Source organism: Thermobia domestica, chromosome 16 (genome assembly GCF_964235325.1).
Source record: "Thermobia domestica chromosome 16, izTheDome1.hap1.1, whole genome shotgun sequence".
NCBI lineage: Eukaryota > Metazoa > Arthropoda > Insecta > Zygentoma > Lepismatidae > Thermobia > Thermobia domestica.
In genome coordinates this window covers 42,101,125-42,124,073 of record NC_137469.1, presented here as the reverse complement: position 1 = coordinate 42,124,073, position 22,949 = coordinate 42,101,125, and the positions used below count along the sequence as shown (strand labels likewise).

The following is a 22,949-nucleotide window of genomic DNA, read 5'->3' as shown; positions in this document are numbered from 1 at the left end:
GTCACTTTAAGGTTGTACAGTAGTCTTTCATGTAATTCTTCGGCACTTTCAGAAGCTCAATAACGGCAGTTCTGTTAGTTTACAATGCTATTGAAATAAAAATAAGCTTCATCACTCACAAACAAATGGAAGGTAAAAGAGACAGGATGTATATCAGATACATATGTCAATTGACATTTGCCTGACATAGGACACTCACTTCTTCCAGTGTCAATGAGTCAAATCTTTCGCAGAGGTCTGTTTCAGACAAAATGACAAATTACTTGATGAGGCAAATATACATGGTGTCTCAAATTAATGTACAAGAGTATACATTCTTTAAAACAGAATATGTCACTAATTAAAGCAGATAGATTTTTTTTTTTTTTTTTTGCGCTGTGCATCTGAAAGATGTAAATGTTCAAACTGCCCCCCCCCCCCCGCAATATACTGTCGACAACAACACTTTTTTTTTTTCTAATGGTATAGCATCACAGTCCTGCTCAATTTCTTCTCTTAGATCTTTCAGCATACACTATGATCCTTACGTCTTCCAAAGAAAGAAGCCTAAGGAGATTATATCCGGAGTTCTAGGAGGCTACTCCCGCAGCATTCTATTCATCTCTCAGGGAAAGTACGATCGAGAAAACCCGTCAGAGATGAAAGTGAAATCGCCCCACCCTGTTGAAGATAGTATTCATCTTCATTTTATCGACCAGTATTTACGACCTTAAATAACACCTCGATATATATAAAAATATATACACACCTATCTTCTTTAATTAGTGAGATTCCATTTTAAATATTTGATTTGAGTTGTAGCAGCCAGGCTATATGAGATGGGGGACCTACTGCTTAAGATGGGATCCCAACCACATAATCTTCCACCGGAAATTGAATCCGGGTCTCCTCCGCCAAAGATGCGTAGGCTACCACATAGCCATGTCGTTTTAAAGAGTGTATCCATTAATTTGACACACCTCGTGTATGTTTTCCATACTGCAACACGAGAGTGCATCTCCACACACAGCAATAATGCTATAAACAATAACACAATCAATATATTTGAAAATAAGATTTATTTTTTTATATATGTATATAGAGGATGTTAGTTTCTTTTTTTGTAACTATACATTAAACTCTTAAACATGCCAACTTTGAGTGTAAACATATATAACATGTATATATATAAAGATATATATATAAATTTCGAACACACAAACAGAACCATACAAATATATTGCAGAAGAAATCCTCATAAAAATATGATTTTTCCTTGTTAACATTTATTAGTTCAACTTTTGAGCCCATTTAATGGATTTATGAATATGTCACTATCCCAAGTATATTTACAACAATACATTAAAAAATACTAGTTATTTTCTTAAAATGCCCAAATTTATTTACTTATTTATTTTATTTATTTATTTACTTTTGCATTAAAAACGATTACTTACCCAATTCATTATTCTTTCTTTTGTAAATCGTCAGGTACTTTTTTGTTACGAATATTAACGTATCTTACTGTATTTGTGAGCGAAATATACACACTTAATTACATGAGGAGATGAAAACGTTGAGGCTATGCACATAATATATATATTTTTTTCAAATCAGTAAATTAGAGATGAAACTACTGCTCACGAGAAAGAAACCAATATGGATCTGAATATTGCCATCTTTATCTTCAGTAATACTTTAATCTCTTTCTGCGTATAATTCAGTTGTACCTTGTATATTTCAAAATTTATCCTCTAGCATTAAACTGCCCCCTAGTTTACACTTTGATTTTGCTTTAGAATAATTCAGCTGTGCCTTAATTCAATTGGTGATTTTTAAAGTCCCAAATTGATGATTTAAAAAAAAAGAGAGAGAGAGAATGAGTGGATTTATTTTTTCCAAAATAACTCCTCAATATTTAGGTGGCCACAAGAAGCTAAATTTAATTTCTTTTCTTTCAAAATAATTTCCGAATGGACTAAGAAGGTTCATTTTTATAAAAGCACAAATTAATACTGAAAACCTATGCAACATTTAACAAACCTGTGCCACATTTAACAAGTTCCTGAAGAAAACTCCTGATATCACTTTGTCTTTTATTTAGTATTAGCCTGCAAAAGCTGCAGATATTAATTTCTCGGTATGAATAATATTAATAATAATAGAAAAGCATTCATTCACACATTCTCAGCTACAATTCTCAAGAACAGAGTTCAAAATAAATAGTCTATTCTTTACACTGATATGAGTGATTATCAAATAGGCTAAACAAAACATTTTGTGAACCACACTAATATCCACACAAAAGGAATATCCTCTGCTAAACACCAGATATTACTAAAAATTAAGTTTTATATATGTTCTCATATTAAGCAAGAATTAAACTTACTGCTTACAGGCAAAGAAGAGACTGTTTCATGTCATACAGAACGAACTCATACAGAGAAGAAAAATACTCATGTCTAGAACAACTCTCAATTAAAAAATATTTTTAGGGACAACAAATATGTATGAAATAGAAGTCTAAATATAAACTATTTTTAATGACGAGTAAAAACGATTATATTGGGTTTCCCACGTAAAACCGGTACGCCTCACTTCCATTCTGGCGTTCATAAATAAATTGGTATTGGTCTCTCTGTTTGTCAGGTTAATATAATTGACTACACTGATATATTGCATTACTTCTAGAGAAACGTCATTGTTGAATTCGACAGCTTAAGAGTAACCGTCAGGCAAGTGTCGTGGAGATATGGTGCAACTGGCAACTGAACGTTTAACTGATATTTTGGAATTTTACACAAAAACAGGCTCCATTGAAGAGACTAAAGAAATGTTTGTGGCGAAATACCCCGGTATCAAGCCTCCCACAACCAGAAGAATTCAAGATCTGTATAAGAAATGGAGGACTACAGGGGAATGCAATGATGAATAAGCGTCCGACATAAACCGAACGCATTTGCTATAAACAGAAAGCTTTACACAGGCAGTTTACATAAAGTGCAATAATACAGTGATACATGCTTTCTAAGTCTGTAACTCTGCGATATTTGCATATGAAGTAATATAAAATGACTTTTGCGTGAAAGGTACGTAGACAGTCGTACCGGTTTTATGTGGGACACCCCGTACAATGTTTTCATCGTAATCAGAACAACAGCCTTACAACGGGTTAGTAAAATTTAACAAAAAAAAAAAAAAAAAAAAAAAAAAAAAAGAAAAAAGAAAAAGAAAGAAAAAAGTAAATACATTGGGAATTATAACAGAACTTCTTAAAAAGAAAGTAAAAGTAGACTCAATAGTGTAGATAATTAGTTCTATTGTATTCACTAATGTCAATAGGAAATAAATAAATGGCCTTTAATTTTATGATTAATCATGCAATATCTGAACGACTGAAAAAGAAAGGAAGAAAAAAAAACAAGTTTAACAAAACATTACCAGCTTCAGATTCGAAACTTGTTAGGTTATAAATCTGAATTCGTGCATATACTTTTTTGGGCAACTGAATGTCCATATATGAAATGAATGAACTTTTTTTTTTTTTAATAAAAACCAATCCAACCTATCGAAATATTGAAATTACACACACACACACACACAAAGAATATACTGATGCAAGACTGTTTTAATAACTAATTCATCTAATTTTATTTTAAGCGTCGAACTGCCTATGTAAAGAAGGGATTTGCATTTCCAAAGCGAAATTACAGAGGTCTTGGGACGGATACAGCAATGCTTGAAAATTATTTGCCATCAAGAATTGACTCAGGCCAAAGTATACGAAAGACAGTGAATATACAGTCAGTATTCGGGATTGAAGGCGGTGTTTGAGATCAAATGTCATTCTAACATCTACAAGGAAGTTGCATTCAAGTTCTACGATGTTTGGAGCCATGTATTCCTTTCTGACGAGCCACACCGGAAGAGCAATGCTGGCCATGCCTACCTGTCAATCCCAACGAATAACGTCTCATTCTCATTGCGTAACTGAGATCTTGAGAATGATGACTGTGCAAATGTCCAAACGCTTGAACGTAAACTATTTTCAAATACTTGCGGAGTTCCCACAAAGATTTCTATAAAATAATGAAAGGCTTACTTGACAAAAATCACACCAAGCAGATTTTTTTTTTTTTTTTTTTCACTAAACTAAGAAATTTTCCAGTTCCGTCGGCTCTAAAACCTGTAACAATAGTAAGTCTAAGATATGGTGTTGGTGATGAAGGTACAGAGAATAGGAAGACACTCCAGGTGCCTACTTAATTAATTGATTCGGCCTGATTGCCTATTGCCACTATGGAAAATTCTTAAAAGATCAACTTCACAATAACTGGAATCCAGACACACTGCATTACAGTACTTACAACAATACAATATTTTTTTTTTCCTCACACAACGAAAATCTAAATTCAATAATTCAACTTTAAAAACTAGCAGGGACATTTTCACGGAGCTTCAGAAGCTCTAATTATGCTACATTTCGTTTCGTAAAATTTTGGAGTATATACAGGGTGTTTCAAAACAACGCCGACAACGTTTGGGAGATTATTCCTGCAAGATAAGACCAAAAGTATAGACCAACCTAGGTCCACAAATGCTTCCTTTAGGAGTTATAGGCTTCCGAAAACATGAAAAATTAAACTTTAAAGGCACATAGCTCCAAAACTATGGGACCTACCGTAGTCGGGTCAAGATTTCACTTAGGAACTAATATGTGCCCTACACAAATATCCAAGTTTCAGAATCCTGCGGTACTTCCGTAACAATTTTTATAAAGGTAGTTGGTGAGCATTTCAAATTATATGCCCGTAGCCAAACTCCCTTTATGTTTTCGGAAACCTATAACTCCAAAAGGAAACATTTGTGCACCCAGGTTGATCTATGCTTTTTGTCCTATCTTGGTGTCAGGAATCACCTCCCAAGCGTTGTCGGTATTGTTTTGAAACACCCTGTATATACATATTCTTAACTTTAGTGTATAGTTCACTACATTGGACATATAAACATTGATTCTAAGTTCCAGGTACTACAAATCAACCTTAACAACATAAAAATCTGCGTAACTGAGCATTTCAATTTTGAAGATTTTAAGTTTCGATGGAAATTCTCTTCAATCACTGTTGCCACTTATGAAATTTAAAGCATATTCATTAGTATTATAATAAACCAAATCAAAATGGATCGTATCATGTCTCACTGCAGACCCTTAATGTGTCATTTCACTATTTAGTAAGAAAAATGAGCAAAAAATTGCAAAACAAGCTCTTAAAATTAGTCACCAATAACATCAGTTCTTATATACATATAAAAAACATACATACTAGCAGGCTACATCATAATATCATGTCAATATTACGTTTTTAACTCAAAATATAACCACACAAAACAAGATCTTAAAAAAAATCACTTTTCCATTTACAATCAGCGAAAATGACTATATACAGACAACTTACTTAATATTTCAAGAAAAATTAGATCAAACAAATAAAAAAGTACTTACATCTTGTGTCTTTTTTTTCAACTTCTAGCAAAGTGCATTTTACGAAGCGTAAAAATAGGATATATATATATTTAGGAAAACATTTCAAGAAAAAAATTCGCAAAATTCAATGCCTCTGTACCAACTCTAACAAAAAAATTCGCGTTATTTAATTTATACTTTTAATAACTGTAAAACAAAAGATAAATTATATATATATATATATATATATATATATATATATATATATATATATTTTAATATTACTATGAAACATATGTACTAAGGTTTTCTTAAATCGTGTTTATAGCTGAAATATAAGTTACATCAATATTGTTAACATCATAACATGACCGCAATATATATCTCAGTTGTATGTAATATTTATATCCAAAACTCTTACCGATTTATCTAATAACACTTTCAAAGCCTTACAACAGAATGATCTTCACATTTTTATTTTATATGTTGTCTTTTGAAGTTCTTTTTAATACCATTCTAGAAATCAATAAACCAATACATTTATGAAGATACGAAAGACTTAGCTATTGTTGGTAAGTATTTGAATTGTATAATTTTCGTTTACGAAGAAAGAAAATTTTTCTTTATGAACACTGGAATTACTTAATACATAGTCTGTACTTTTGTCTAATCAAACACTCATATTACACTCAGTCTTATACAATTTCTAACTTAAAGATTTTTTTTAAACATAAAAAACAGGTGAGATATACCCGTTTTGCCTTTCAGTGAAATTACATCTCATTATGTCTTTTTGAATTATTTTTTTAATCATATCAATATTGAAATAACAACATATTCTTGTCTTTTATGTACTTAACAAAGACATAATGTCTTTTTTTTTTTTCCCTTTCTTTGAACTAGGAAAGCAAAAGCAATTACACTAAAAGAAAAGTACTCTTTGTACTTACATATTATGAACATACGATATATCTTATGATAAACAGTATTCTTTTAAAAATATCAAGATCCATTTCCTTTAATATAAATCTTAATCCTATACAAGTTTGTAACGTTACTGTATTCAAAGTATCAGCAAGATTAACACGTAATCCTAATATTAACCCTTCCGAGAGGGCCTTGCAAAACGAAAATATATATATATATTATTAAAATATTTATTTCAACAATTCTTGTAGAAAAGAAATAAAATACTATATTTCTTTAGTAGCTTTGCAACAACAGAATACACGCTACTTGATATAACTCAATAATTCAAATAAAACTTAAATATGTCCAACATACGCAACTGAAGGACAATTGCATTATGCCGGAAAGTACACAACGCAATTTTTAACATTCTGTAAATAAAGTGTTAATGGTTTTCCCTGTGTTCCTTAGATAATATGTTATGTAAACAAAATTCCCTGTACATAATTTCCTGCATTTCTCAATATATAAACCATTATCTAGTATCTGCCTTGTTTGCCTTTTGTTCTGAGGACAGAGATTGAGTATTGCTCACGTCTTGTTTTCTGCTATTGTAATATTTCTAACGAAAAATATAATATCTTGTTTTATTTCGGCCTTCAGCTTTCCAGCGTTTTATTTTCACAATATAAATTATTTTATAAGCCTTCGTTCATATTCTTGAGCTTGAATCCTTGGTGGGAAGGAATGAAAGAATAAACTACAAGAACCTCAGAAATTAAGTAGTTATTTAACACTTCTTAACAATTTCTGGGCGTGTATGAATACGGTATTACTTTATATTACAATTATCTTATTAAGTGTAAAATCACTTAAAATGTTTCCTCAAAAGTGATTTGGCTCCAATAATCTCTAGTAGTAATCTTTCGATCTTAATCTTTAAAAAAGTAGTAATTGTAATCTTAAAGCAACCGAACTAGGCAAAAGAGAGAGAGAAAAAAGTTAGACCCAAATGTGTTCAGAATCCTGCGATTTTCAAAATTCATTTACGTGAACATATACAAATTTCAGGCTGATATTTAGTATCTCCCCCAAACTACGTAGTAGGAGTAGGAGTAGGAGTAGGGGTAGCAGTAGTAGTAATAGTAGGAGTAGGAGTAGCAGCAGTAGTAGGAACGGGTTAGAAGCCCCGCAGGGGTTGGCTGGGTTCTGTTCTCAACATAAAATAGGCAAATGAAAGAGTTGGGAGAGATACTAAATGCTATCCCAAATGTCATTACAAAAAGAACTTCATACCTACAATGTTTATGGTTTTAAAGTAACAGTTTATACGCATATAGTAAACATTTTCGAAATCATTGACTTAAAAAATTACAGTATATATACTAACTAAAAACTTTTCATGTATATAAAATATATTACAAATTTTGTGTAAATGTCTGGATACTTGTAACGGTTGAAGAAAGGGATATACCAAGTTTCATCCAAATCGGATAAATTTTATAAAAGTTATCGTAGTATAGACAAATGGACGGAGAGACAGACGGACCTACCAATGGAATAGTAGTTTAAATCGAATAGTAAAAGCTCGCTTTAATTAACAACTTTAATTTTTTAGAACCCACAATATTAAGATTTAAAACAGTTTGACGATCTCAATACATTACCATTGCTGAATCTACAAATCAACTGTAACGCCAATATATTTGACAATGTGACATGTGATACTCAACAATGGGCGATACTGTAAAAAAACGCGAGTTAGTTTAAGAAAAAGTATTTTGTACATGCTTAAAATATTTTTTTAAAACTCACTTTTAACAAATGTTAACACTATGAGAGCTTTCTAAAAGTTTTCAATGAATTTATAGGCCTTGTAAACTTTATACGCTCTTTGTTTGTTCTTGGATATGCATGTGTGGTAAGTTTTATATTTGTTTTGATACATTCGTCAGTTCTTTTCAAAACAATACCCCACAACCAGAGAGTTTCAATACCTTGAACAGTACGTCAATTATTTAATTCTAAAACTGATAATTTTAGAAACTTATCTAATGTACAGTCACAGAAGACTGATTCTGATCTACATTAGCTGCGCTCTGACTTCCCGTAACGTCGTTTTCCTGCCTTCCCATAATTACTTCGTTTCGATTTTCCGTAACGTCATTATCTTGTCTTTCCACAGTTAATTCGTTCTGATTTTCCGTAACATCGTTATCCTGCCTTTCTATAGTTGATTCGTTCCGATTTCCTACCCTTGATTCACTCAAAGATCCCGTAATGGAGGTCTCTTGAGTTTCACTTGAGTATTTATTTTCACTTTCTGCACTTGATTCACCAGATTCTTTAGAAGTGGATGAATCTTTTTCATCCGAAACGTCCTCTTCTGGTATGACATCTTTCACGGTTTGTTGTTCAACCGTCCGGCTTTTACTTTCTGAATGGCTAAATTCCTCAGGTATGTCTTTAATTCCTAAAGCAGATATAAGCGGAATGATTGGAAGAAGTGAAGGGCTCTCCTTGGCAGGTTCCTGTATAACAAGATTATAAAAATAATTGTTTCATTCATAATAAAAAATCTTAAAGGAATTCATATATATATATATATATATATATATATATATATATAAAAGAGAGTTTTGCTAAGTTTCAAATTTTAAATGTATCTTTCAATGGAAAATACTTTAGAATAAGGTAATAAGGTTTATCAATAACTTTTATTATTATTATTATTATTATTATTATTATTATTATTATTTTTTTTTTTTTTTTTAAGTAACCTGGGTTTCCTTTCTGATGACAAATTTCCCGATATTATTTCAGTAACCAGTCCAGCTACTATGAACTATCACCAAACACTAATTGAAGGACACTGGCTTCTGAAGATTGACTTATTAACCTTAGGCGTTTTCCAAGAAATACTAAAGTTACTGCTAGAACTATTGGTGATTACTTACACTACCACAAAACTTGACGATGACAGTTAAATACAGATAAAATAATATAAGACATACGTACACTATTTACAATTTGAAATATTTCACTTCACTTTACCAGGAAACTTATGATCACAGTCGAGATCCCAGGAATCATTAAAAAAGGTTGGTAGTTATAAATCTTAACAAAAATGTGCCAAACTTTGCGTGTTAAAGATAAGGTTGGTTGTTAAGTAGGTGAAATGTGTTGAATTTAAATCGCATTAAAAAAAAAAAAAATCATTGCATATATAAGTAACAACACTTTCTGAATCAATATGAAGCTGTACGTTTTTGACGCTTCAGTGTTGTCAGGTTAAGGTAATATTGCAGTAAGATAACCAAGTAGTAACACAAAAATATTTTTGCTGTTAATTTCTCTCTTTGAAATTATAGATAACAAGTCAATGTCAAACATTAAATACTTTTTAATTGTTTCTTTATAATGATTTTTCAAAGAAGGTGTACGAAGTTCCTACGATCATTGTCTCAACGTAACCATTTCACGATTTTGCTAATGCTTTGTATTGATTTTGCTTTGTAGTGAGCTTTTGAAGCAGATAATTAAATAACTTCCCCACATGCTAAGAACCATTATATTTAGAAAGTTTGGTTTCTTTCTAGACAGATCTCGTTTATGCAATCCTTACGTTGCACTATACAATTTCCTTGGTACAGTAATTCGCCGGGTTTAAATTCAATTGAATGTTATAAAAGTGCTATAGAAATGGAGCTTACTGAAGTCTGACAACACTGAATTCCCTATGATTTTCTGAAGACCTTAGTGAGCTCCATGCCAAAACGCTGTGCTGAAGGTATCAAGCTATGTGGTAATGCAATCAAGCACTAGTTTCAATATACAGCACATCTCAATTTCACTTTCTTTAACAAAGTGTGAACACCTTTTGTTACGTATCTTCCATTATTACATATGGTGCCTTCCACCATCTCAGATATTGTTGAAACTTTTTTTTTTATAGCAACTAGACATGTTTTTAAGAGAGCCATATTTTTTTGTTTTGTCGAAAAAAATTTTCCCGACAAGTAATGGGCCATCAAAGACGGGGAATACAATTTATGAATTGTAGAAGACATGGAAAATGGTCAACTTCGGAGCCTCACCATTCGGCTATGGAGACAGGTAGAGTTATAATTCTTGTTGTGGTATGCACATAGGAATATAAATAAACTATATTTTATTATAGTTTGATTTGCGCATGCGTATCTTTTTGTACATAAATTAACAAATGAACGTCAATTTATCTGAAAAGTCGAAGTTTGCGAATTTTTTCGAGCACTTCCGGTTCGAATTTTAAAATTCTGTTTTCGCGGTTGGTAAGACCTAGCTACCCGCTTTCCGAAAAAACAAAAAATTGTATCGCTTGTGTGTGGAACCGTTCTGTCGCAAAAAATTCGAGAAATTGTAAAATTTTCAAAAATCGCCATTTTTGGGTGTCATTTTCTCGAAAACACCATCTTTTAAAATTCTGAAATTTTGTCAGATGGTTCAACTTTACATGAATAATAAACACACCAAATACCATTCTCGACCAATGCTTCATGATTTAACTGCAGCCTTTTAAAGTTAGCGAAGTTTCGTTAACTTTGATGTCACAGTTAGCAACACTGGGAACAATAAAAGTGCAATGATTTGATGTTGTTTGTGGTTCACATTCATTAAATGAAGAATAAAAGGTTTTCTTGACTGTTTTCTATCATTATTTTGATCAAGAAGGCTCTCTGAAATAGTAAAATGAGCCTCCCCCTACTCCTCCATTTTCTTAAACCGAAATAATCTGAGGTGGAAATTACGATTACGAAACACACAAATTTTAAGTTTACTTGAAATGGCCATACAATAAATTCTGATGATCTATAAAAAGCCTGAACTATTACTTCAGTGATGATTTGGAATGCTCCAGACAAAGTCTCAATTAAGTGCGATGTCATTACAGTGATCGAAAAAGGACAAAAAGTTAAAAAAATCGAAACGTTTTCTTACGCGTTCCAAAGAAATTTACTGACTTTTTAAACAGAACAATCCCAACATAAGAATGGGTCACTCCGCAACCTGCGAGGGAAGTGTGTGTATTGTGCAAATTTTAAGTTAGCTGCTACTGCGTTGCTACAAATCAAAGGTGCAGCCTGTATTGAAGCTGTCATGAGTGATCTATTTCCTTTAGTCATGATTCGTAGAAAATGACAACTGTCTTCTTCAAGAATGTGGTGAATGTCCTGAAGTGGAAGGAATAAGTGTGGAGTTTCGTATCGTACATTGCTGGTTTAACTGTAAGAATTGTAATTCATGACTACATCAAGAAAATCCAAAGAGAATTAATTGCTACCGAAAAGCACCGTATAAAATTTCAAGATACAAATTCTATTTTACTTCATGTGGCCTTCGCTGAAAACTGGACTGTTATTCTGCAAAGTGAAATTTAAAGTTATCACCGGAATATGAAACAACTGACAGTTTTGTTGTAATAAACGATGATAAAAAACACGATTCGGCTCATGTACTCACAGCCATAGACAAGATTTTAAAAATACTCGAAGAAAAGCGAAAATATATTTTATAGAAAAAGGTTTGAATACGTGAAAATTAGTGTCTACAATTTCCCAAACCATGTCAGTGATTTCTGATGGTGTTGCAACCAACTTCAAAATTCGTTTTCAGATGTTCGAGATGCATACAGGCCCGATAAACCAGTGGTTTTGCAGTGAAATGGGCCATGCAAGGGTTTCTGCGACGGTATTGAGGGGGGAGGTGTAAAGAATGTGGCAACGCGGCATAACCTTAAGCAAAAACAGATAAACAGTATTAAAAGCGCAGAAGAAAAAAATGAAATGAAATCTTTAAGTTTTACGCCCCACGTTTATGCCGGTTAGGCTAAAGAAGACGGTGATTAATGAATGAAATGGTGAGAAATGAATGAAATGGTGGAATGCAGAAAGTGGGAGGAAACGGAATAACCCCGAGAAAACCCACGAGCACGGTGTTTGTCCACCACAAAGCCCACACGGCGCGAGCTAGGATCGAACCAGGGACCCCAAGCACCGGAGGTGAACCGAACCGGAAGTGCTCGAAAAAAATTCGCAAACTTCGACTTTTCAGATAAATTGACGTTCATTTGTTAATTTATGTACAAAAAGATACGCATGCGCAAATCAAACCATAATAAAATATAGTTTATTTATATCCCTATGTACACTCATGTCCAAAATTATTGTCGCATGTCTATAAATATGTTGTTGTAGGAATATAATTTGATAACTAATTCGCCCGGTATTTCTTATAATGTTCATTTGTGTATAATCAGCAAAGACATGCATGTGGCAAATTTCATGTCAAAAGAGCAGTAAATAAGAACAATAAAATAAAAATAAAACTTTCTTATCCACTTAGCAACATTTTGTTATACTCATTCTAATTTTTGTATTTATAATTCTTGTCCTATGAAATTTACCACAAACATACATTTTCCGATTATACACATAATATCAGTATTAAAAGTACCCTGCAAAATCATTATCGAATTATATTCTTACAAGAAGACAGTTATAGATATGCGACAATCATTTTGGACACGAGTGTACATACCACAACAAGAATTATAACTCTACCTGTCTCCATAGCCGAATGGTAAGGCTCCGAAGTTGACCATTTTCCATGTCTTCTACAATTCATAAATTGTACTCCCCGTCTTTGATGGCCCATTACTTGTCGGGAAAATTTTTTTCGACAAAACAAAAAAATATGGGTCTCTTAAAAACATGTCTAGTTGCTATAAAAAAAAAAAAGTTTCAACAATATCTGAGATGGTGATGGTACAATTTTATATTTTTTTGCCTGAGTTGAAATGGAAGGCACCATATATAAGTAACTTGATTTGTGTTCTAGATTAAATTTACTTTAAACTGAGTATACATCGTCGTATTTGCATTCATTTTTAAGTAGATATTTCTCTAGAAACCTTGTAAATTGCAAAATTATGTAGCAACTACTAAAGAAACAACCAGGGTTTTCACTTATTTGGCGAGCACGAATTCTCTTGACTTTTCCAGGTTACGATTCACAAATTTCCAGATCTATATAAACGTAAAAAGGCAGCTATATTTTTCCCGACCAGAGACTTCATTATCTACTATACATGTACACCACTCATGTCCAAAATTATTGTCGCATGTCTATAAATATGTTGTTGTAGCAATATAATTTGATAACGAATTCGCCCGGTATTTCTTATAATGTTAGTATCTGTATAATCGGCAAAGACATGTATGTGGCAAATTTTATGTCAAAAGAGCAGTAAATAAGAACAATAAAACGAAAATAAAACTTTCTTGTCGATTTAGCAATATGTTTTACTCATTCAAATATTCGTATTTATCATTCTTTTCCTATGAAATTTACCACAAATATACATTTCCCGATTATACACATAGTATCAGCATTAAAAGTACCCTGCAAAATCATTATCAAATTATATTTTTACAAGAAGACAGTTATAGGTATGCGACAATCATTTTGGACATGAGTGTACATGTATATATAGTGTGTGTAGAGATAGAAAAGTTTGCAAAAACAAATTAGTTTAGTAATAAATGAGAAAAGGCAAAAAAGGCTACTACTCACCGCAAAAAATATGTAGCAGAATTTTCTTCTACATGCAACAGGTAGAGTTTTCGGAAGATGCTACTTCCTTCTTCAGCCTGTTCAAGACTCAAAGAGGATTTAAAAACATGAAGGAAGGGTAAAGAATTGGTTAAAAGGTTAAGATATGTAAAAAAAAAAAATCTTCTGTCAAACATTAAAACACACGGGAATAGATACTCACTGACATTGTACACTGCTGTTCACTGTTTTCTCTGCTTGCTTTCAAATAGTAGAAGTACGTAGTGAAAAGATTACTCCAAATGATACTTATTTCTCCCCTATCCAGATTAAGTATGGACCATGAATATAATATGATTCTTTAATTTTTCGTTCCATTGCTGTTTTAGCTTTTTCAATTAAACATGATTCCATGATACGGTGGTTATAATCTCTAAGATGCGTTGTTAAACCGGATAACTGTTGCAGGTTCCGAGATTTCGAGGTACGAACGTGTTCAGTTATTCTAGTATAAATGTTCGTTTTTGTTTTGTTTCACCTATATACCTTTATCACACTGACATTTCACTCGATAGACGCCACTGCTTTGTAAAGGGTCAGTGAAAAATGCCTTAAAATTGGTTATGTATTTATCTATAGATTTCGGAGGAACTTCTGAAATTTTGATGTTGTGTCTTTGCAGAATCATCTTAATTTTTGCTGAGAAATATGGGCCCAAAGGGACACCAATCCATCTGTCAGTTGCGGCATCTGTTGTTGGTTGATGGTGGGTGCCGACGATCTTCTGTTGAAAACAGTGAACAGCAGTGTACAATGTCAGTGAGTGTCTATTCCCGTATGTTTTAATGTTTGACAGAAGATTTGTTTTTTACTTATCTTAACCTTTTAACCCATTTTTTACCCTTACTTCATGTTTTAAAATCCTCTTTGAGTCTTTAACAGGCCGAAGAAGGAAGTAGCATCTCCCGAAAGCGCTACCTGTTGCATGTGGAAGAAAACTCTACTACGTTTTTTTTTTTTTTTTTTTTTTTTTTTTTTTTTTTCGGTAAGTAGTAGCCTTTCTGCCTTTTCTCTTTGAATATTATCACCGCTCGCAATATTGTGATAGTTTAGTAATAATTGATGGATATTGCCAGTGAAAATCTTGTTCTAAAACACTTTTTTTAGAGTGAAAATACTAAACCACTGGCTGGTTGCAAGAGTCGCCATCTATTTCAGGAATTTGTTATTATATAAGATGCCTGCTATAGAAACTAAATTTTAAAACAATGGATTCTGGGAAGTAAAAATTCGTACTTAAAAACTCGTAGCTTTTTGTATTTTAAGCTTTCCATGAAACTCTTTTCCAGGACTTTTTCCGAGTAAACTGAATTCCTTGACTTTTACAGGTTTTTCAGGTCGATGGGAATCCTGAAAACTACACATGACTGCAACTACAATTGTAACGAAAAGAAACGTTCCGTCAGAGTCCGAAGAGATGAAGTATGGTTAAGCAAATGGTCTGACACTATTCGAAGGGACGACAGAGCGTTAAATGAAAATCTTATGTTTTTGATTATCCCTTTGCGGACCAGATTATTAGAAAAACTGATATATTTACAATCAAAGACAAAACAGCTGAAGTTCCAAGGACACAATAGACATCAGTTTCCAAATGATGTTAGTTATCTTTCCGAAAGAATTTCGTTAAAAAAAAAAAAAAGACGCAATGCAACTGTATTTTTCTGGTAAAACCGCGAGTTCAACATGGTTCTGGTTTAAGTGAGTTCAGCATGTAAAGTAGATCATCATATCAAGAAAACTGCAACTCAAGGAATCTTCCCAGATCTAAAACTTTCAAAAAACAAAAGAAGCTGTTGATGAAGGTGAGGATAGGTGAGTTCTCATTGAAAAGAGTGCGACCAACAAAGCATTAGGCTTTAGCTCCAATTTCATCTTCCCATGAATTTGCTCGAACTTGAGTCCAAGCGATAGCATCGATGCATAAAACACGACTCTGAAGGAACCAGAGTGGTCAGATGCACCGTTTCTGTGTTATTGCGTTCCAAAGTGTGGGATGCCACGAGATGGCGCCAGTATCGAGGCGCAGCTGCGAGATTGCCTCTTCACATCCTGACAGTATTTGTATAAAGTATGAAGCTATCACGTTACAAGTGGTCACAGATATAACTGCGTATCGTATTAAATTCGGGGGGCGCGGTGGCTCAGTGGTAGAGCGTTCACCTCCGGTGCTTGGGGTCCCTGGTTCGATCCCAGCTCGCGCCGTGTGGACTTTGTGGTGGACAAACACCGTGCTCGTGGGTTTTCTCGGGGTTCTCCCGTTTCCTCCCACTTCTTTCATTCCACCATTTCACTCATTTCTCATTATCACCGTCTCCTTTAGCCTAACCGGCATAAGCGTGGGACGTTAAACTAAAAGATTTCATTTCATTTCGTATTAAATTCGTTGATCAAGTTCGTTGCTGCGAGTCTAGAGCACATACAGTAGTTTGTTGTTCACACATGGCCATCATTATTTGGTACTTCTCTTACGGCCACAACTATAAGTTCGTTGTGCCCGATCATTGATAGTCCAACGTTTCTCTTCGCATTGAAAATGCTTCCGATGATGAGGATGTTTCTGATTGGGTTTCATAAACTAAAGTGCCACGTCGATCTCAACCTCGATGCTGGATCCACGTCGTGGCATCCCACACTTTTGGAATGTGATATCTCAGGAACGGTGCATCTGCCCATTCTGGATCCTTCACAAGTCTTGTTCTACGCATCGGAAGCTATCGATCGCAATCACGTTCGGGCAAATTCATGGGGAAACGAAATTGGGGCTAAACCTGGACGCACTCTTTCTGCATTTATAAATATTTAGCTTTCCTGACGTAACATTGCTCCGAATTAGGTGGTTAGTAATAATAATAAATGCCTTACCTCTGACGATAGACTTTGCTCTTCCGTACTCTCTGGTTCTTCAGCAAGATCTGGTACAAGACTTGGAGTACAGACTTCTGGTGATCGCCTTGGGCTCGGGTACGGAACAAACTGTTGTCCATTGTTTCTTGATGGAGCGGGCTGCCCATTCGTAGAAGAAATCGTCAACGGTGGAGATGGAGTTACGTATTTTATACCTTGCATCCCAACAGACAGAGTTTCATCACACACAGCTGGGCCTGGGAAATGTCTACCGTATGGAAACTCAGGAGGAACTCCAACATAAACTGTTCTTGGACTTTGGGAAAGTGGTATTCTAGGACTTGTTGTTCTTGGGAAGTGTTGTGGAGAGTAGTAATTCATGGGAGGAGTAGGTGACAGACTTGTGCCCGGCGGTGGTCGCCCATTTGGACTTCCATGTGAAGTTGGTGACATATGAGGAGGTGGAATTGTAAGCGTAAGTCCAGCAGGATTATTTCGCATGGGTCCCATCCCGACGTATCGTACGTTAATTGCAGCTCCTGGCGCTATCATACCATTTTGTTGCACTTGTGCATAGATAGCTCGCCGTGCTTGCTTCTGTTGTTCCACTAAGTATGAATCTTCGGTAGGAAATGTTTCTTCATAAGATGGTGGAAGTGGACTGGGGATTGAAGAAGTACCAGGTACATTTGGAATATTAAAAGCATAATTCTGATGACCATTCGGACTCAAATATTGTGGTGGACGTTGTCCCATATAAGGTGGAAGAGAAACTTGCGGAGTCCTGTTGATACTGCCTTCTGGACTCTGGAATAAACAAATAAATAAACTTAACTTAAATAAATAAATAAAATAATAATAATAAAGTATGAACATATCTACTATCACGAAAAATCAGGGAATTTATAGAATGACTAGCTGTCATGTTATCTCCAGGTTTGTATTTAATGACTAATTTTTATTGCTTAATAAAATCAACGACACATTCAAACAAAAAGACCGTAACTGAATTTTATTCTAGGGCAAGTCAGTCCAGCTGATCGTTGTTATCTTCTCCCCTAAGTCATCTTTACATTATTTCCCCATTTTCTTATACCTGAAAGTCTCTTTCCGAAATATTTTTTATATAGGAGAGATATTTCCAACCTCCTGGGAAGTGTTGTGTCGCTGAATAATACAGGGTTCATAATAATACTCCTGTATACAAACAAGTCGTAACATATGAAAGTGCAAATATTATACTTTTTTTTTTTTAAACATATCCATTCAATATTCATTAACATTGAAATAGATATATATTTTCTGAAGTTTAACTCGAATTCTGTGGAAATTTTGGTGCAGTAACAATAAGCAAGATTCTTCTTATTTGGTGCAATTTATGATGGCTGTCTAGGCTACCTTTATCCACGTTTAATGTATGATCCTTGGTCCTGACGAAGAAGAATTTGTATATCTGTTTCTCCATAAGCGAAAAAATTGTGTGCAAAATATAGAATAAAAGAACACAGTAGACGCTTTAAGGACAAGAATCAAGCGTTTTCAGGACTATCAAAACACCTAGGTGAATCTAAGCATACCACAAAATAAACCAACATTTTGCACAAAACTTTCTCGCTTACAGAAAGACTAGCTGAAATGCCCGTTCTTCGCACGGGGAAAACATGTTTATGCAAAATATTTGAACCCCTTCCCTCCTTAAGATACGCATTCCAATGAAAATATTATATTTTATACAAGATATTATATTTTATACAAGAATAAATTTTGAACTCCCTTACCCTTAGGATACGCCCGTTACTCAATGTGACATGATAAAAATCTCGAGGCACGAACTAACCATGCTCCAAGATTCATTTCAAACGGTTAAGTTGTTTTTCGTGATGCAATCACAAACAACAGACAACGTCTATTCCAATATAGCGAAAAATATAGAAATTGCACTCTCCCCCTCTTCCCTTAAAACCAAAATTTTTGAAAATGCTGAGTCACGCGTTCGCTCATTTACAATGAGAAGTTTATATAGAGATTTTCATCTTAACTTAAGGAGTTCATGAACTTACTACATTTTCGCACTAATTTTGAACCATATACTCTTTTAAGATATGTCCTTTAATCAAAGTGGTGATTGAAACATAGTTCGAGGTAGTATGTTTCACACTTCATTTCAAAGTTTTCAGACATCTTCCCGTGAAGCGATCACAAACAACAGAAAACATAGCTTTCTATTCAGAGGGATAAAAGTAACAGAAAATCTGTAAAGTACAGCCTCTTTTCTCTTAAAACGGAAATTTTTTAAAACGCTAAGAAACGTGTTCCTTATTTTTAAGTTTATATGCTGATTCTGTATTATCATTTGAGAATCAGCAAGGCTCCAAGCTAGTTCGATGTCTCGTCGCAGGGACAGGAGCAGAAATTGAACAGATTCAACGTTTGTCATTAATTTCAAGAGCTGTTAGTTCGTTACAGCAATGATTGTTAGTAAACAACAGAATATGAACGAATTATTAAATTATATAATTTAAGACTTGCTTTTTAATCTTATACTCAACGTGAAATTTTAAAGGCTAAAACAATTAATTCACAAAATTCAATAGGGTCATTATTCGGCAACAGCAACATTTACGTCACTCTAAAATACAAAAGTGAATAACAAAACGTAAGTTAACTCTATGGTTCCGAACTCCTCAAGGTTTATTAATGCAAAAACAAAAGATCATTATTTGATCCTACCCAGAACAAATACTAAAATAGAGCTTTTAAAAATCAGCTTGGTCCAAAGTTGAGTATGCTCAGTACTGTGAAGCCATAGTCATCAAGTTTAATTATTTCCAGAATTTTGGACAACAAGGTGTAGCTATATTTTTAAATCTTATTAATCACATTTCTGTTATGTTTTTGTGTGTCACAAAAGTATGTCTGGTATTGTATGTCAATGTAGAAACTCGTCTGTTACGTTATTGTAAAAACATTGTACAATCTGCATGTAAACAGATACACAACCGTCAGACAGCATGTTGAAAGATATTTCACTCTAGTGTGATATCAAAATGGATGATATCAGGGAGATTTTTTCGTTGATCAAGATTTCACAAAAGAATCTTGAGAGCACGTGTAAGATTTCAACCAGATTATGGAAACTGTATTACTGCAATTTGGCACTTTCTAGTAGTATATAATTCTCAGGTTACTTCCTGAATTAGTAGTGAGGAAGAGAGATAGGGTCAGAGATCACAAATATATTTCTTCAGAAATACATCGAGTAACTTCGTTTTAAATGCTAGTACGATACTGTAATCTTCAATGTATTAGAAGTCTTGAGTTCATTACTCTGGAGAAAGCTGAAGCTAAATACGCTGTTTCCATCATTAGGTGATCTGCACGGCGTGAAGGTATGTACTTATCAACCAGAAACCTGTCTACATTAGTTTAAAGCCTGACACACACACATCCAAAATATCATCATTCACACATGCTACACAACAACACAATACACACTAAATTCAATTTATTATGAATACACATTTACTAATTCAATGACCTGTTTCTTTCATTTTTATCACCGTACTGTTTGGCCGTTAAACAAACAATGATGGACATCCCCAAATCATCAATACCTCTTGCTTGCACATCATAGGTTCGCTAAAATGTACTAATAGTTCCAGATTCTAACAGATGCAATCTCCGTCACCTACGAGTCTCTAATAGCCACATCCTATACAATTTTGATAATAGAAAACCCCTAGTTCACAGTATTTTCACTTATGACTAATCAGAATGTATACTTTATAAGTTTGTTATCTACTTACGATCGATAATGGTACCATCCCGTTGTGAGGCGAGATTGGAGGCACTGGACTCGTTGGTTTGGGCCTTTGCATGCTCAATAAATCATATCTCAACTGCAACTCAAGAGGATTAGAAGGGCATCCACTATCTGCACGTCCGAACGCTGATAACAATAAATAAATTAAATATATTTATTATATTATCATAATAAATATTTTCATCGGAAACAAATACTTCCTGAAAAATTCTATACTTAATACTTATTCATGAAAACTGCAAATAAAAACTGAAAAGATCACTTAAAAAGTTAAGGAATACTTATATTACCCTACATTAGCGTATTTTCCCTGATTTTTACAGTATTTCTTTGATTAAATATTTCTCCCTTTTACATCTGTCCCCGAAAATGCAAATGACATGGAATTTTTCTAAACAGGAACATCGAATTTCAACTCATATTATTCAGAGTGTTACATATATATATATATATATGTGTGTGTGTGTGTGTGTACATATATATAACTGCTCCATCACTGCAAATCATTCATTTTCAAATAGTGAGCTCGGACACATTAGTGAGCCGCGACGGAATCATTGGTGTGTCGGGATAAAGTTAGAGAATTACGAAAATAATGCACGCTTTATAGAAAAGTTTCTTTCAAAACGGTAACAATAACTATATTTTCATTATTTGATAATCAGGCAGTTCCAGTTGCAGCTCCGTACATAACTGTTCTTTATGATCAGAATACGAAGTAGCTTGGCAAGAAAAAAAAAGCTACTTTTATTTATTTATTTATTACAAGTGTGCCGCAGGATTTTAAATTGCACGGCAAGTATACTAAAAACTTGAAGAGACTGAAGAACCTATCCTAAACTCCGGATATTGTAACCCAGAAAGGGTCATGCACGCATAGTAATAGGCTTCTAGTTGGTAAAATGTGGTCGACAAATCTATTCTAATCCCCATTACTATTTCCGATTTTGTAGACTGACGTTCACACATTCTCAATCCGAGTAGTACAATTGAAGACCTGAAGTAAATTAAAATCAAAGTGCCATTTAAAAGTTCTGAGATAATGATGTTTTTCCTCGAGAATTGTACGGTGCGCATACACCTCATGTATTCTATTGGCAATGATCTGGACTACTACGCACAGGTTTGGCACTTAGATCCGAATGTAATTAAACTGGCTTGGCCCATAGACCATCATTCCGGTTATAACTCGAAACTTCAGAAAATGGCATTTAGATCGAAATTTACTTCAGGTCTTCAATTCCTTTATGATGCTCCGTCAATATTGAGAATTTTATAACCCTACAGGGAACAATCGATCCCGGGACCACATGTACCGAAAGCACACGTGCTATCCATTCATATACTCGGAAGCACAATTCTTACATAATTCTATTGCATTTAAAATTCATTTTCTCTAATCTTCGGGTTGCTGAACTACAACTTTATTTATTTTCAAAATCTACATAGGCCGCCCTTGTGGTATATGATGGGGGACCGTGGTCTAGTGGTTAGAGCGTTGAATTCACGTCCACGCGGTCTTGGGATCGATTCCCGAACGGTAGACCCCAATTTTCGGCGTACTTTCTTCGTCGTGAGACGAACTGAGGAGTCACGTGGTTAAAGACATAACAGTCACTAGGTCCAGAAATTTCCTGATACGCCTGTTGGAGGCAGCGCGACGCGATGCGCTGACCACAGTACGTTGTTACGCTGGACCTAGTTCGACCGGTCGCAAACAATGAAGCAGACTCATACCTGCGAAGGGCTATCTTGCCATTTTATCTTTTCTTTGTATTCCCGTCTTCATGCGGCAGACCAAGATTGATTTCGATGAATTAGAATTAGGATTTAGGTTTCTGGGCTTTCGGCATCTATGGCCATTTAGCCCATCAAGTATGAGGGATGACGTCCTTTGGCGAGCACATTATCCGGGAAAAGGGAAGGAAGGAAGCGGCCTGGGACCTATAAGTTAGGTACCATTCCAGCATTTGCCTGGTGTGAATGAGGTAAACCCAAGAAAATCTCATTCAGAATGACTGGCCTGAAAAAGCTTTTACACGTGTGCTCCCACCGGGAATCGAACCCGGAGTTTTAATTTCGATGGAGATTCAAATGATGTCGATCATATGTTAAATTGCAGATTTGTGTTCTGTATATCCTTTATACTGGTAATAAGGACTTTACACTTAAAATCAACAATCAACATAAATACACTAATACTTTATTACTTTTCTTATAGATTTTCAACCTAATTATTACTTATAACTGTTTCTCTATAATGATTTTATTAAGTCG

The 22,949-nt window shown here is 34.2% G+C and overlaps 1 protein-coding gene across 1 annotated transcript in view; it reads right to left on the bottom strand.

The window, feature by feature from the left end:
- Positions 1 to 1,041: 1,041 nt before the first annotated feature.
- Positions 1,042 to 22,949, bottom strand: part of LOC145673043 (uncharacterized) — a 69,746-nt gene continuing 47,838 nt past the window's right edge. Inside the window, exons 13-15 of the mRNA XM_081742380.1 lie at positions 20,656 to 20,798; positions 16,868 to 17,656; positions 1,042 to 8,883 (exon numbers count right to left, since the gene is read on the bottom strand). Of these exons, the coding sequence (XP_081598506.1) occupies positions 8,404 to 8,883; positions 16,868 to 17,656; positions 20,656 to 20,798 (1,412 nt within the window). The 3' untranslated portion in view covers positions 1,042 to 8,403. The remainder of the gene's footprint in view (positions 8,884 to 16,867; positions 17,657 to 20,655; positions 20,799 to 22,949) is intronic.